We start from the raw sequence: 12,196 nt of genomic DNA, 5'->3' as shown, positions 1-12,196 counted from the left end.
ATACATATTACATATGCTTCTTTGTAGGGATGGGAGGGCTTGGGGGGCAATAGCTAGGGATCATGAAGGCCACATTTTGTAGTGCATTCTGCAACACGCATTTGTCGAGCTCACTAGTCACCGCATGGAGCTGGCTCCTAGACTTGGCCACATATATGGGTATGAAAGGAAATCATCCTCGAAACTGACTGCCAACTCCTCGTAAAAAGGCTGAACAAGAGTGTTGTTTTCCTCTCGAAGCTTGACACAGTGCTTGATGACATTTTTAGTATTGCTCGTTTTTTTTATATCTGTTAGATAGTCTCATATATAAAGAGAGGACAATTTTATTGCCCATCATCTCGCAAAACTTTTTCCGTTTGACCATGAGCAAGTGTGACATTGCTCCTTATGTATTGATGGATAATTTATCATCATTCACCTATGTAATCCTTTCTCTATTCACCAAAAAAAAAAGTACTAGATAAAATACCGTTGATAATATTTAGATCTAACTGTTACATTACATGTCGTGCCATTAATCTATATTTTCATTTTTATGTTTTTTTGGCCCCTTTAAAGCTTTTCACTTCTACGCTGCACCTCTCTTTCTCTCTCTCCTCCATTGAAGCGTATTTCGAGTTCTCCATTGAAGCGTATTTCGAGCTCTCTTCATCATTGAACCAGCTTCTGCGGTAAGCTACTTTTTCCTTTTCCCCTTTCTATAATCGAATTTCAATTTCACAATCTAGGGTTTATCGTTAATTTAATTGTCAGTATAGTCATTTTAGGGGTTCTTCTAAGCTGTATTATTGAACAAATTATTGCTTGTAATTACTGAGCTATGAATGATTTTAGTGAGCAATTTTGTTGATACTCTTAAGCGAGAAGAATTTTATGTGATTTTGGAGCCTAATTTGATAATTGAATCAAATTTGGTTGCTAGTGTGTTGCAAGATTTTATTTATAACCCTTATATGTTAGGATGAAAGTATAAAATTGGATCTTTTCTCCCTAAACCCAGGCGGTCGCCCCGCCGTTTTGGCACAGGGACGGGTAGAATTGGAATCGGAATTGAGATTACCTGCATTTTGATGGTTATCATTATTATTTGACAAGAATTAGTTCATTATTTGATATAAATTAATTGGAAGTCTGCAGCAATTGATGTTTTACAGTGTTATCACATTGTGTGTTTGATGAAACCGGATTATTTAATCTTAACTAAACACCAAAGCCAATGAATAAATATCAGAGTGAAGATGTAAAATAGGGTGGATTTGACTTTCTAAAATGTTATATTCTTGTTTATGAAAAGAAACACTCTGTTTAATCCTCTTCTACTTCAAGCGAAATTTGAAATACAGAACTCCATGATAGTGAACAGAAAACTCCTCGATTGCAAGCATGTCAGCAAAATTCCCTCCATCACACAATTTTTTTAGTTTGTATGAAAGATTATTACTTTTTATGTTTATTTTTGATTTATTTAGTACGCAGTCAGTGGTGCCCTACCACTCTTTAAGTCCTGGTTCCACCACTACTTTCAACCATCTTTTGTCATGCATTTTCTTCACTTATCTATTTTGTATATTTTCTATTTTTATTTGAATTTTTTTGTTGATTTTTACTATCTTAGTCACATGTGAGGATTATGGATTTTGCCTGATAGGATGATATTACTGTTGAAATCTTGTTGTTAAACATATTCTATTGGGTTTTTTGTTGACTTTGTTTTGTTGTTGTTGTTATATGTCTGATTAGTCTATGCCCTCTGCTTAATTGTAGTTGAATAATCATATTATCCTCTTTCCAATATGTTACTCCCTCCGTCCCTTATCTACATGCCTATTTGCCATTTTCACGGGAATTAAAGAACTTAAAGATTCCTTAAAACCCATAATTGGGAAGTGCAAATGTGCATGTGAGGTTAGAGAGGGATAGAGAGAAAGAAAATGTAGTTGGTAATTATTGAAGAGATAGAGAGAGAAAGTGTTGGAAATGATGTCAAAAGTACAAAAAAAATAAAAGAAAATTGATGACAACTCATCAATAAAAGGGAATATTGTTAAAAAGTACATTCTTTAGATAGAAATAGGCATATAGTTTTGAAACCCCCAAAAAGGAAAGTAGGCGTGTAGATAAGGGGTGGAAGGAGTATTGATTGAATAATATGTTTTGGGGTGATTTGTCTTTTTAAGGAGGGAGCAGAGTAGAAAAGGGCAATAAAGGGCATAATAAAGTTTTGTTTCATTGAATTAATTACTATATATAGTCTATGAATTTGATTGAATAAGAAATTTGAGCTCTGGAGGAAATATTGGCAGTGTTGGATTAGAGGTCAAGTGAGAGAACTTGATCTGACATTTTAATACTTGAAGATGAAAAGAACCACAATACAAAAAATGCCTAATTGCACAATTAGAGTCGCACATCAACACAAATGCACAAGTCAAATTCTTACAGCCACCAAAAAAAAAACTTTAGAAAACCACACATGACCAAATCAAAAATCAACTTATTCATACCAAAAATCTAAACAAAAGAACAAAAAACGAGGGAAAAATTAAAATACAAAAATGGAACTTGAAACGATGGCCTTTTAATATAGTACTTGAACAAGATTTGAGAAAAAAATTTGAGTAGAGAAAATAACTAAAAAAAAAGCCCTAGAAATTTATAAGTCAACTGGATTAGGTCATTTTGTTGGATGAGAAGATGGTGTTTTAGGTTAGATTCTAACCCCCCTGATACGTTATGAAGTTTGATGATTAACATGGCCAATCATTCAATTTATTTTGGCATGAATCTGTTTCTGACCATTCTATGTTAGGATGGAAAACAAAATGGGCTTTGTCTTCCTGTGTGCCTACCCTCCTGACATATCTTAGGATGGGTCTAAATTTTGAAGGAAGGTGAGCTGAGTGAGAGAGAGAGAGATAAATTATAAAAGGTTATATGAGAGGTAGATGAGTAGATAGAAGGGTTTAGGGGTAAAGGGGAGAAGGAAGGAATTCATTTTTTTTCGTTATTTGGATCACAATTGAGTCATTGGGAGATGGAAAGGGAGAAAAGAAATTGAAGAATTGGGAAGTGAAATTTATTCTTTTGTAAAACAATTCTTGCTATCCCAAATGATATCAGCCTTGATTAGTGCTCCAACAAAAGAAAGTGACAATAGTTAGATCCCTACCTTATTAACCATGTTTTACTAGCCCACCCTTGGAATGACTTGCACCTTAATTAAATTGTTGTGATACTTGAGCTAGAACAAGTAAAATTAGATTTGTTAACTAACATGTCTGGACAGCAAACAGAGACAATACAACTGCACCATTTTGTCAACGCAGGTGGAATGTGGAGCATTTGGGTTGTACCCCTGCTAATTGCTAGGTGCTTCGAATGCCACAGTTGTTGCTGCTGTAAGATCCAATTCCCACTTTCCAATCAGGGTGTATCACTACATGTATTGTTTGATAAGAAATGAGGATTTGTTTACTTCTAATCCTTTTCCCCCTTTCCTTAGTCCAGTCCAATTATTGTCTATATAACGGTAAATAGATCCCATCCTTTCCCTCCTCTCTGCCCCTTCCATTCCCTCCACATTTTTTGATATAAAACCTCTTGATTGTTATATACTTTTTATTGCTTTTAGCAAGTAGTACTACATACATGAACTTAGAGGAATCTCCTTGGGCTTATTTTGCACATTTAGTTGACTCTATTTCTTTTTAGGTTTCAATAAATTCGTTTCCCTAGTATGGGCATTTCTTTGATATTGGAGTACAAGTGTAGGTCAATGGAGGGTAAACATTGCTAATTATTTTATTTTACTGTATTATTTGATATGTATATTTGTTTATTGATTTGAAAAAATGATGACACAGGAGTTGTGATAGATCTTAGAATCATAACCAAATTGCGTACCATCGTTGTAGCTTTTAATTCTATGAGGTTTAATGTGTTTTCATGTCTCTATTAAATCAATTTTAACTCACTGAAGATTTTGATAGGAAAACATATTTGTATTGTATTTACTTTGTGTTAGTTTTGGTTAATTCTCTTGGAAACGAAGAAATTACTACTTCCCCATTGAGGAAATATTAGATTTGTCCTTGATATGCTTGAAAATTTAGTTTCATAACTTGAATCAAGATTCCTTTTTTTTTTTTTACTCTTTTTGGAGGAATTAGCATTCCTAATACTTGTGTATGTGAAAAAAAATTTCAATTTGCCAACAGTAGGCAATTTGGTTTTAATGGTTCTGCTAACCATTTAAATAAATCCATTTTTATGAGGTGGGAACCATTGATTTGTAAAATTAGAAGTCTTTAACAAATATTATTGTGATAAAAAAAGGAAATCTCTTCTTTTCTTCTTTGTTACCAATCTTTTGCCTGGCTTAAGCTTTGATGCTTTGTCGTGATTTTTGCTTAGTACTAGTATATCTTAAGGGTGAAGTGTTAGAATGTTTTGATGGTAGCCTTTTTTATTTGAATTGTATCATGTATTAATTTTTTAAGTAATACAGAGAGTTGATAAACCAGACGCCTAGTTTTTTAAAGACGCCTTCCTGCTGGCTGTTTATTTATGTTTGAAGGATTTTCTTAATCATATGGCTAACAGGATTATAGGAGTTCTTACAAAGACAACCTCTAGAGCCTAAACTGGCCCATAGGGCTGTATATGTCTTCATATACTCTGCTTGTGGCACTTACTAATTCTCATATTTGAATGTTGTTTACTTTTGATGGAAGGCTATTTTGTAGTTTGTCTAGATAACTCTCCACTTTTTGGGCTGTGGGTGATGCATACCTTCTTTGGTAAAGATGACATAAATAGGCTCTCAATTATGTTCTATGATGCATGGAAACGTGAAAATTCATCGGCGTATCGTTTCAGAAACGTTTTACGTTTCGAAACACGTTTCTTGAAAGTTTTCTGGCTTTGCGAAACGTGTCACACCATTTGAAAGTTTGGAAACCTTGGGGAAACTTTAGCAAGGGTATAAAAAAGCGTTTTTCCTTTAAAAAAGCAATTAAACCTTGGTGATTTGGGGTTTATTTTTGTTTTAATTTGAGAAAAAAAGGGAAATCTTACAAATTACCGTTATCGTCATCGTTCATCTGCGTGACTCCCGTATGGCCGTATGTAGAATATTAGGAGTTGGAGGAAAAGCCTAAACTACTTTGTCTTATTATGATGAACAAATTTTAGTTTTTATTCGCAATTGATGATCTTTAATTGTCTGCATATATATTCTTATTGCTTGAGAAGAAGAGAAATATGAATGATATTGGGGACATTGTATTAGAAGACATTGTTTTAGAAAAGAGAAAAAGTTTGGTCCTAATCAATTGGTATTTTATTCTAAGTAAATAGCTTTATTTATTTATTATTTTTTTGTTTCTCCATTTCTCATAATCTGATAATATTCGTTCCTCGATTCCCGTTTCCTCGTTTCCGTGCAACCTATATTATGTTCTATGGTGCTAAATATTAATGTTATTTGCACCATTGTACTTGTATCAGAATTCTTCTTTCGTAAAGGTGTATGTCGATCTATACTCCATGAGAAGCATTCCTTATTTTGAATATGGTTATGCTGTTGGGATAGCTGTTTATGTGCTGGTATGGTTGCATGCTTGTTCTAATCTGAAATAGATTAATTGGTATTATTAAGTCCCTTGGAGGTAGACTGGTAGACAGGTAGCTAAAGACTTATGCTTGCCTTTTGAATTATACCCCATTGCAAATATGTCCTTCAGCCTTCACATTATCTTACTATCAGTGCCTATGTGGTGGTTTGAGTTGGGTTTATCATTTACATTGACTCATTTTATCACTCATGAGTCCTGACCATTCTTAATGTCTTTGGATTTACCAGCGAGGCTGTAATGTAATTGTCTGTGCATCTCCCTTAACCTGGATTTCCTTTTGCTGAAGAAAATGAGTTTGACAATATCAGATGTTTCACATTATATTTAGCAATATTGTTTGGGATTACATTATTCTTCTTAATTCTTTTTATAGTTCTATGATGAGTAACGCATTTACCTCTGATCTTTCCCCTAGGCTGGAGCCTTGTTGTTAGCATTGACATATTGACTATGATGAATAAGGCATTTACATTTGATCCTTCCCCTAGGCTGGAGCCTTGTTGTAGGCATTGACATATATTGACTATGATGAGTAAGTCATTTTATATCTGATCTTTCCCCTAGGCAGGAGCCTTGTTTTTGGCATTGACATATTGATATAATGTGGTATATACAGACATGGGACTTTTTACAAATGCAGCATGTTGCTAGAGTAGCTTTAGTTCTGAGCCCTTTGCAACCCCTTAAAACTCATCATGGCTAACTTGATATTGCAAATGATATTGAAATTTTCAGGTTGCTGTCTTTTCTTCTGTTTTGCGTTTTAGTGAATAAATTAATTAACAGCATTAATTCTTCACAATTTCCTCCATTTGCTTATAATTTGCTCACTTGGCTTTACATCAATACCAATGTATCCCATACATTATGTGAGGGAAAAGGTAAGTTGTGATAGTGACATGTGTGCAGTGTATGTGAGAGTAAAGTGGTGGTCCATTGTCTAAACATGGTAAGTTTAACGAGTGTAGATTTAAGAAGAAATTTTCAAACAAGCAAAGTTAGTAAATTACAACAACAACAAATAACAGGGGGAGCATGCTACAGGCCTATAGCTCCGTAATTTAAAAAAAATAAAATAAAAAAAAGAGTAAAGCTAGTAAATTAAAAAGTACATTGCTTGCTTTGTTTGGAAAGATGGCATTTTACTTTCCATTGGTATGGACGTATGGTAGCACTAACGCAACAATGGTGATTTTTTTTCTTATTCTATTATTATTTTTTTTCCTGTAACATTTTTACAGCAATTGTTGCATTGTTGTGTGTGTGTGTGCGTGTTGGGGGAGAGGGGGGGGGGGGGGTGAGGGAGAATATTCATGCCTTCAATGGTTTTCATATGAAATTTGTGAAATTTTTTAGCTAGATCCGGAGCTTTTGGTTTATGGATTGGGTGATCATATTCTTGTTATCTGTCCACATGATAAGCCTATGGAAGAAGGAAACCTTATATATATATATATATATATATATATATATATATATATATATATATATATATATATATATATATATATATAGGGTTTATATGGTTCTACGTGTTTTGTTTTTATCACTAGGCTGTATCAATCCACTGAAATCATTTTCCTTTTGAATTTTGTTCTGCAGATATTGACACCTAGCCCTACTGCCCATGTGATGGAGATAACTAGTGAGACAGTGATTAAGAAACCGAAGCGGTTGACATCGGTCGTCTGGAATCACTTTGAAAGAGTAAAGAAGGCTGATATATGTTATGCTGTTTGTGTACATTGTAATAAGAGGCTAAGTGGGTCAAGTAATAGTGGAACAACACATTTGAGAAATCATTTGATGCGATGTTTGAAGCGATCCAATTATGATGTTTCTCAGCTGCTTGCTAAGAGAAGGAAGAAGGATACCACCGTAACTCTTACAAGCTATAACTTTGAAGAAGGGCAGCCAAAGAATGAACATATTCCAGTTGCCGCTATTAAGTTTGAGCCAGGGCCTAAAAGGGAAGAGGTTATTTCTATTGGGAGTACAAAATTTGACCAAGAGCGAAGTAGGATGGATCTTGCTAAGATGATCATATTACATGGTTATCCTTTGGCCATGGTTGACCATATTGGCTTCAAAGTTTTTGTGAAAAATTTACAGCCAATGTTTGATATTGCAACAAACAGTTCACTTGAGCTGGACTGCATTACCATATATGAGAAGGAGAAGAAGAAAGTTTATGGGACCATAGGCAAACTAAGTGGCAGGATTAGTGTTGCTGTTGATATGTGGAATTCACCTGAGAATGCTAGATACTTGTGTCTTACGGCCCACTACATTGATGAAGAATGGATTTTGCAGAAGAAGATACTAAATTTTATCATGATTGATGCTGCTCATACTGAAGATATACACTCTGAAGTGGTTATCAAATGTCTGATGGATTGGGACATAGAGAGGCGCCTTTTTTCCATGACATTTGGTGATCTTTTCACCAGTGATGATATTGTTTCCAGAATTAAAGACCATTTATCTCAAAATAGGCCTCTTCTTAGTGATGGTAAGCTGTTCGATGTGCGATGTGCAGCACATGCTCTGAAGTTGCTGGTTGAAGATACTATGGAAGTACTAAGTGAGGTGATACACAAGATTAGAGAAAGTATTCGTTATGTGAAAAGTACACAAACAATGCAGGGGAAGTTCAACGAATTAGCCCAACAAGCTGGAATAGATAACCAGAAGAATCTACTAGCTGACTGTCCTACACGGTGGAACTCGACATCTGTGATGCTTGAAACAGCACTAACATACAGAGCCGCTTTCTCTCTATTGCAGGAACATGATTCTGCCTATACAGTAGGTTTATCGGAAGAAGAGTGGGAATGGATGAACTCTATTACGGGCTTCTTGAAGCTTTTTGTTGAGATAACCACTTCCATTACCAGCAATAAATCTCCTACATCGAACATATACTTCCCGGAAATTTGTGATGCTCATTTACAGCTTATTGAGTGGTGTAAGAGCTCTGATGAATTTGTCAGATCTATGGCTCTGAAAATGAAATCTAAGTTTGAAATTTATTGGAATAAATGCAGCTTGTCATTAGCCATAGCAGCTATCTTAGATCCCAGGTTCAAGATGCCATTGGTGCAATATTACTACCAGGAAATTTATGGTAGTAGTGCAGATGACCACATTAAAGAAGTCTCTGATGGGGTCAGGGAGCTTTTCAATGAATATATGATTGGTTCTACATCAGTTTCATTTGATCATGGTGTTGGAAGTAGTTCCAGTGGTATGGGGAGTGACTCTAGGGATAGATTAAAAGGCTTTGACAAATTCCTGCATGAAACTTCACAGGGTAAAAATTCAGTTTCAGACTTGGATAAATATTTGGAGGAACCAGTCTTTCCTCGTAATTATGATTTCAATATTTTTACATGGTGGAAAGTTCATACGCCAAGATATCCTATCCTTTCCATGATGGCCCAAGATGTTCTTGGGGTTCCCATGTCAACTGTCACATCTGAGCTAGCTTTCAGAACTGGAGGCAGGGTTCTGGACCAGTATCGTAGCTCTCTAAGTTCAGATACTGTGCAGGCTTTGATATGCACACAAGATTGGCTGCGAACAGAAGTAGAAGGTATTATATATGATTAAATCGTGTTCTTTTAAAGTGTCCAGTTTCTGTTTACTGACTGCTATTTTGTTTCTGTACTAGAATCCAGCCCAAGTATTAGTGCTGTGCCTTTGTGCATTGAATCCATCTAATGCTCATACTATGGTATGTGTTTCAACTTGGTTTCTTTCCAATGATATTGCTTGGACTTCTTGTGATTACCCACCCCCACCCCCCCCCCCCCCCCCCCAACTCCTATTGAAGTCTCGTGCTGTTGGTGATTGTTGCTAATTTTTTGAATAATATGGTTGAATTGTGCCAGCTTCTGGCCGCCTTATCTTTAGAATTGTAAATGCAATGCTAAGAACATACTTTCATTTGTAGGGTCAGATGGCACAATGCGTACAAATCTGCTGTAGGTGCACAATTCAGATTTGCTTGTCTGGACTAAACTTCCGATGCTATTAGAATTTAGATTTAGGTAATTGCTTTCTGCGGGTGGGAAGCGATTTGTACAAATTGCTCCTTTTTTTTTCTAACCATTGTGGAGAAAGAAAATTGAATTAGCATTCTTAAAGAAAATTTTAATTTGATTATATCTTTCTTTTCTTGTGCATTGTGATCATGTTATTACTGGGTATAAGTAACTACCCAGAAAGACCAGACGAGGTGCAGCTTTTAATAAACGCAATATATTACATGAATACTCGGTATTTGTTTGCCATTTTCCAATTACTTAATTTCTCTTTTATCCATCTTAAGTCTTGCTACTCCTTCCACCACATACATGCACCTTTTTTTTTTTTTTTTTTTTTTTTTTTTTTTTTTTTTTGTTTTGTTTGTTTTGTTTGTTTTGTGTTTCTGGTCGCCATTTCACAAAATAAAAAATGTGCCCTTTCAATTAAAAAAAGTTTTTTTTAAAAAAAAAAAAAATAATAAAGATAATAACATTACTACTTTTACAAAAAAAAAAAAAAAAAAACACACCTATTTTAACGTTAATAGTAAATTTAATATAAAGTTAATTTGTTGTTGTAGTTGTCGTCTTTTTTTTTTATTTAGTTTTTTTTATTTTTTTTTTAATTTTTTTTCTATAGATAACATATAAAGATGTAAAGAGAAGACAATTGTTTAGTTGTGAGAGCTTCTCCATAGCTAAGCAATTCCCTTTTGTAACTAGTTTATTCTCCAATGGTTAGCGAGTAACTTGTTATTAAAATGAGCTCAATATCCTTAACCAGTTAAGACATACACGCTACAATGCGTTTGTGACTTTGTGTGCAACATAGAAACCATTAGGCTCTATTCTCCTCTTTATTATAATAAAAAACAATATGTATTAATGAGTGTTGAAGGTTTTATGTCTTCATCAAGTGCAATTACTAGATATATAAATGGATCTAATTATGGAGATAAAGAAGTTCGTTCATTTGAGTTGCCGTTTTATCATAGCTAGAGGTACTAACGATCTTTGGGTTATTAAATAGGCTAAAATCCAATTGAACAGACCCTATAAGCTCACACAAAAGAGCTAGATTGAGTATAAGAGGAAGAGGCCCATGATGGGCCTTCTTCGTCTAGGTGGTCGGCTATATAGGTAGTATTGTACTATTGTAGGGTTTGAGCTTTGCTTCCTAATTTAAATATAATATGATTATAAATAGATAGGGTGCATAGAGTTGAACTTGAAGATATTCAGTGATCATTAGAACAAATCCTAATTAGCAAACATAAGCCAACCCCTCTCTCTCTCTCTCTCTCTCTCTCTCTCACGTATGTACTCCTCATTGCACCGGTGGTGGTCGATTTTCCGCTAAGGTGGTGATTGTGGTGCATTCTTCCTTCATCTAACCAATATAGCATTGGTGGACGGCTTGTTCGAATCCCGTGGACTAAGTAGAGGAGCAACGCTTTGAGCTCTATTCTCTCCCTAATTGATAGTCAATCGCAACGTGGAAATCACGCTTCAAAGGTATAATTATGTGATTTCTCTTGTGTTATGCATGTGATCCTATTTTATGTGCGTATGAATGAGATACATGAAATTCCGCTTAGAGTACTTGAATCTCTACAGTGGTATCATTTAGCCTCTTGCATGAACGCATTTGATCATAATGATACGATTATTTTGAGGTCTATGTTCATAATTTTAGAATCTATTAAGAGGGATAAATAATTTAATTATGGGTCAATTATTAGTTTAAATGTGATTTCATGTTTGGAATTGATTAAATGTGATTAGAATCTATGAGCCATACTAGTCTATAGCATAATAATAATATCATATATTATAAAATTGACACATAATAAAATCACTCAACATGCTTGCCTTAACTAAATTATCGAATATTCTTAATTAAGGCAACGGAATTCCTAAAATATCATATATTTTTTATTCCTAAAATATCTCATGTTTTTTATTCGTAATTAGATATCGTATATTATTTATTAACATCTATAAAATATCATATATTCTAATTTGGTATGAGATAGAATCAAATCTTATTTTAATTTAAAAAGATAAATCATATTTATTCTCCATGATTATCCTAACTTATTTAGGAGATTCTATCATAAATACTAGTCAATCAAATAATTTTAAGATCAATTTTTTTCCTAAAATAATTATGGGATAATAAATTATTTAATCAACTATTATTCATTACCATTAATGGTAATTATTCCATAATTATTTTAGAAAATTATTAATTTTAAAATTATTTAATTAGCTAGTATTTAGGATAGAATCTCCTAAATTAGTTAGGATAATCATGGAAAATAAATATGATTTATCTTTCCAGATTAAAATAAGGTTTGATTCTATCTCACACCAAATTTAGAATATGTGATATTTTATAGATTATAATGAATAATATATGATATTATCTAATTACGAATTAAAAATATGTTTTTAGGAATTGCGTTGCCTTAATTAATAATATTTGAATTTTAGTTTAGGCTAGCATGGTGAGTGATTTTATTATGT

At 33.8% G+C, this 12,196-nt stretch overlaps 1 protein-coding gene across 2 annotated transcripts; it reads left to right on the top strand.

The window, feature by feature from the left end:
• Window positions 1-513: 513 nt before the first annotated feature.
• LOC145605877 (zinc finger BED domain-containing protein RICESLEEPER 1-like) lies at window positions 514-9,808 on the top strand. 2 transcript variants are annotated; one of them, XM_081661944.1, is made up of 5 exons: window positions 514-674; window positions 6,055-6,171; window positions 7,242-9,234; window positions 9,313-9,375; window positions 9,595-9,808. In XM_081661944.1, the coding sequence occupies exons 3-4, from the start codon at window positions 7,272-7,274 to the stop codon at window positions 9,360-9,362; spliced, it is 2,013 nt and encodes a 670-aa protein (XP_081518070.1). In that variant the 5' UTR covers window positions 514-674; window positions 6,055-6,171; window positions 7,242-7,271; the 3' UTR covers window positions 9,363-9,375; window positions 9,595-9,808. The 2 variants fall into 2 exon arrangements, with proteins under 2 accessions (XP_081518070.1, XP_081518069.1); XM_081661943.1 differs by lacking the exon at window positions 6,055-6,171 and having other exon boundaries at window positions 515-674.
• Window positions 9,809-12,196: the final 2,388 nt, after the last annotated feature.

This window comes from Chenopodium album, chromosome 22 (assembly GCF_948465745.1).
Source record: "Chenopodium album chromosome 22, dcCheAlbu1.1, whole genome shotgun sequence".
Lineage (NCBI taxonomy): Eukaryota > Viridiplantae > Streptophyta > Magnoliopsida > Caryophyllales > Amaranthaceae > Chenopodium > Chenopodium album.
Note: the sequence above shows the minus strand (reverse complement) of the source record. Positions and strands in the feature narration are given on the sequence as shown.

What these genes read in the sequence shown, in the direction of transcription:
- LOC145605877 (XM_081661944.1), top strand. Translation starts at nt 7,272, where the DNA reads ATGGAGATAACTAGTGAGACAGTGATTAAGAAACCGAAGCGGTTGACA. An exon ending in GCTGCGAACAGAAGTAGAAG is followed by an intron (nt 9,235 to 9,312) that starts GTATTATATATG and finishes TTTCTGTACTAG; the next exon opens with AATCCAGCCCAAGTATTAGT.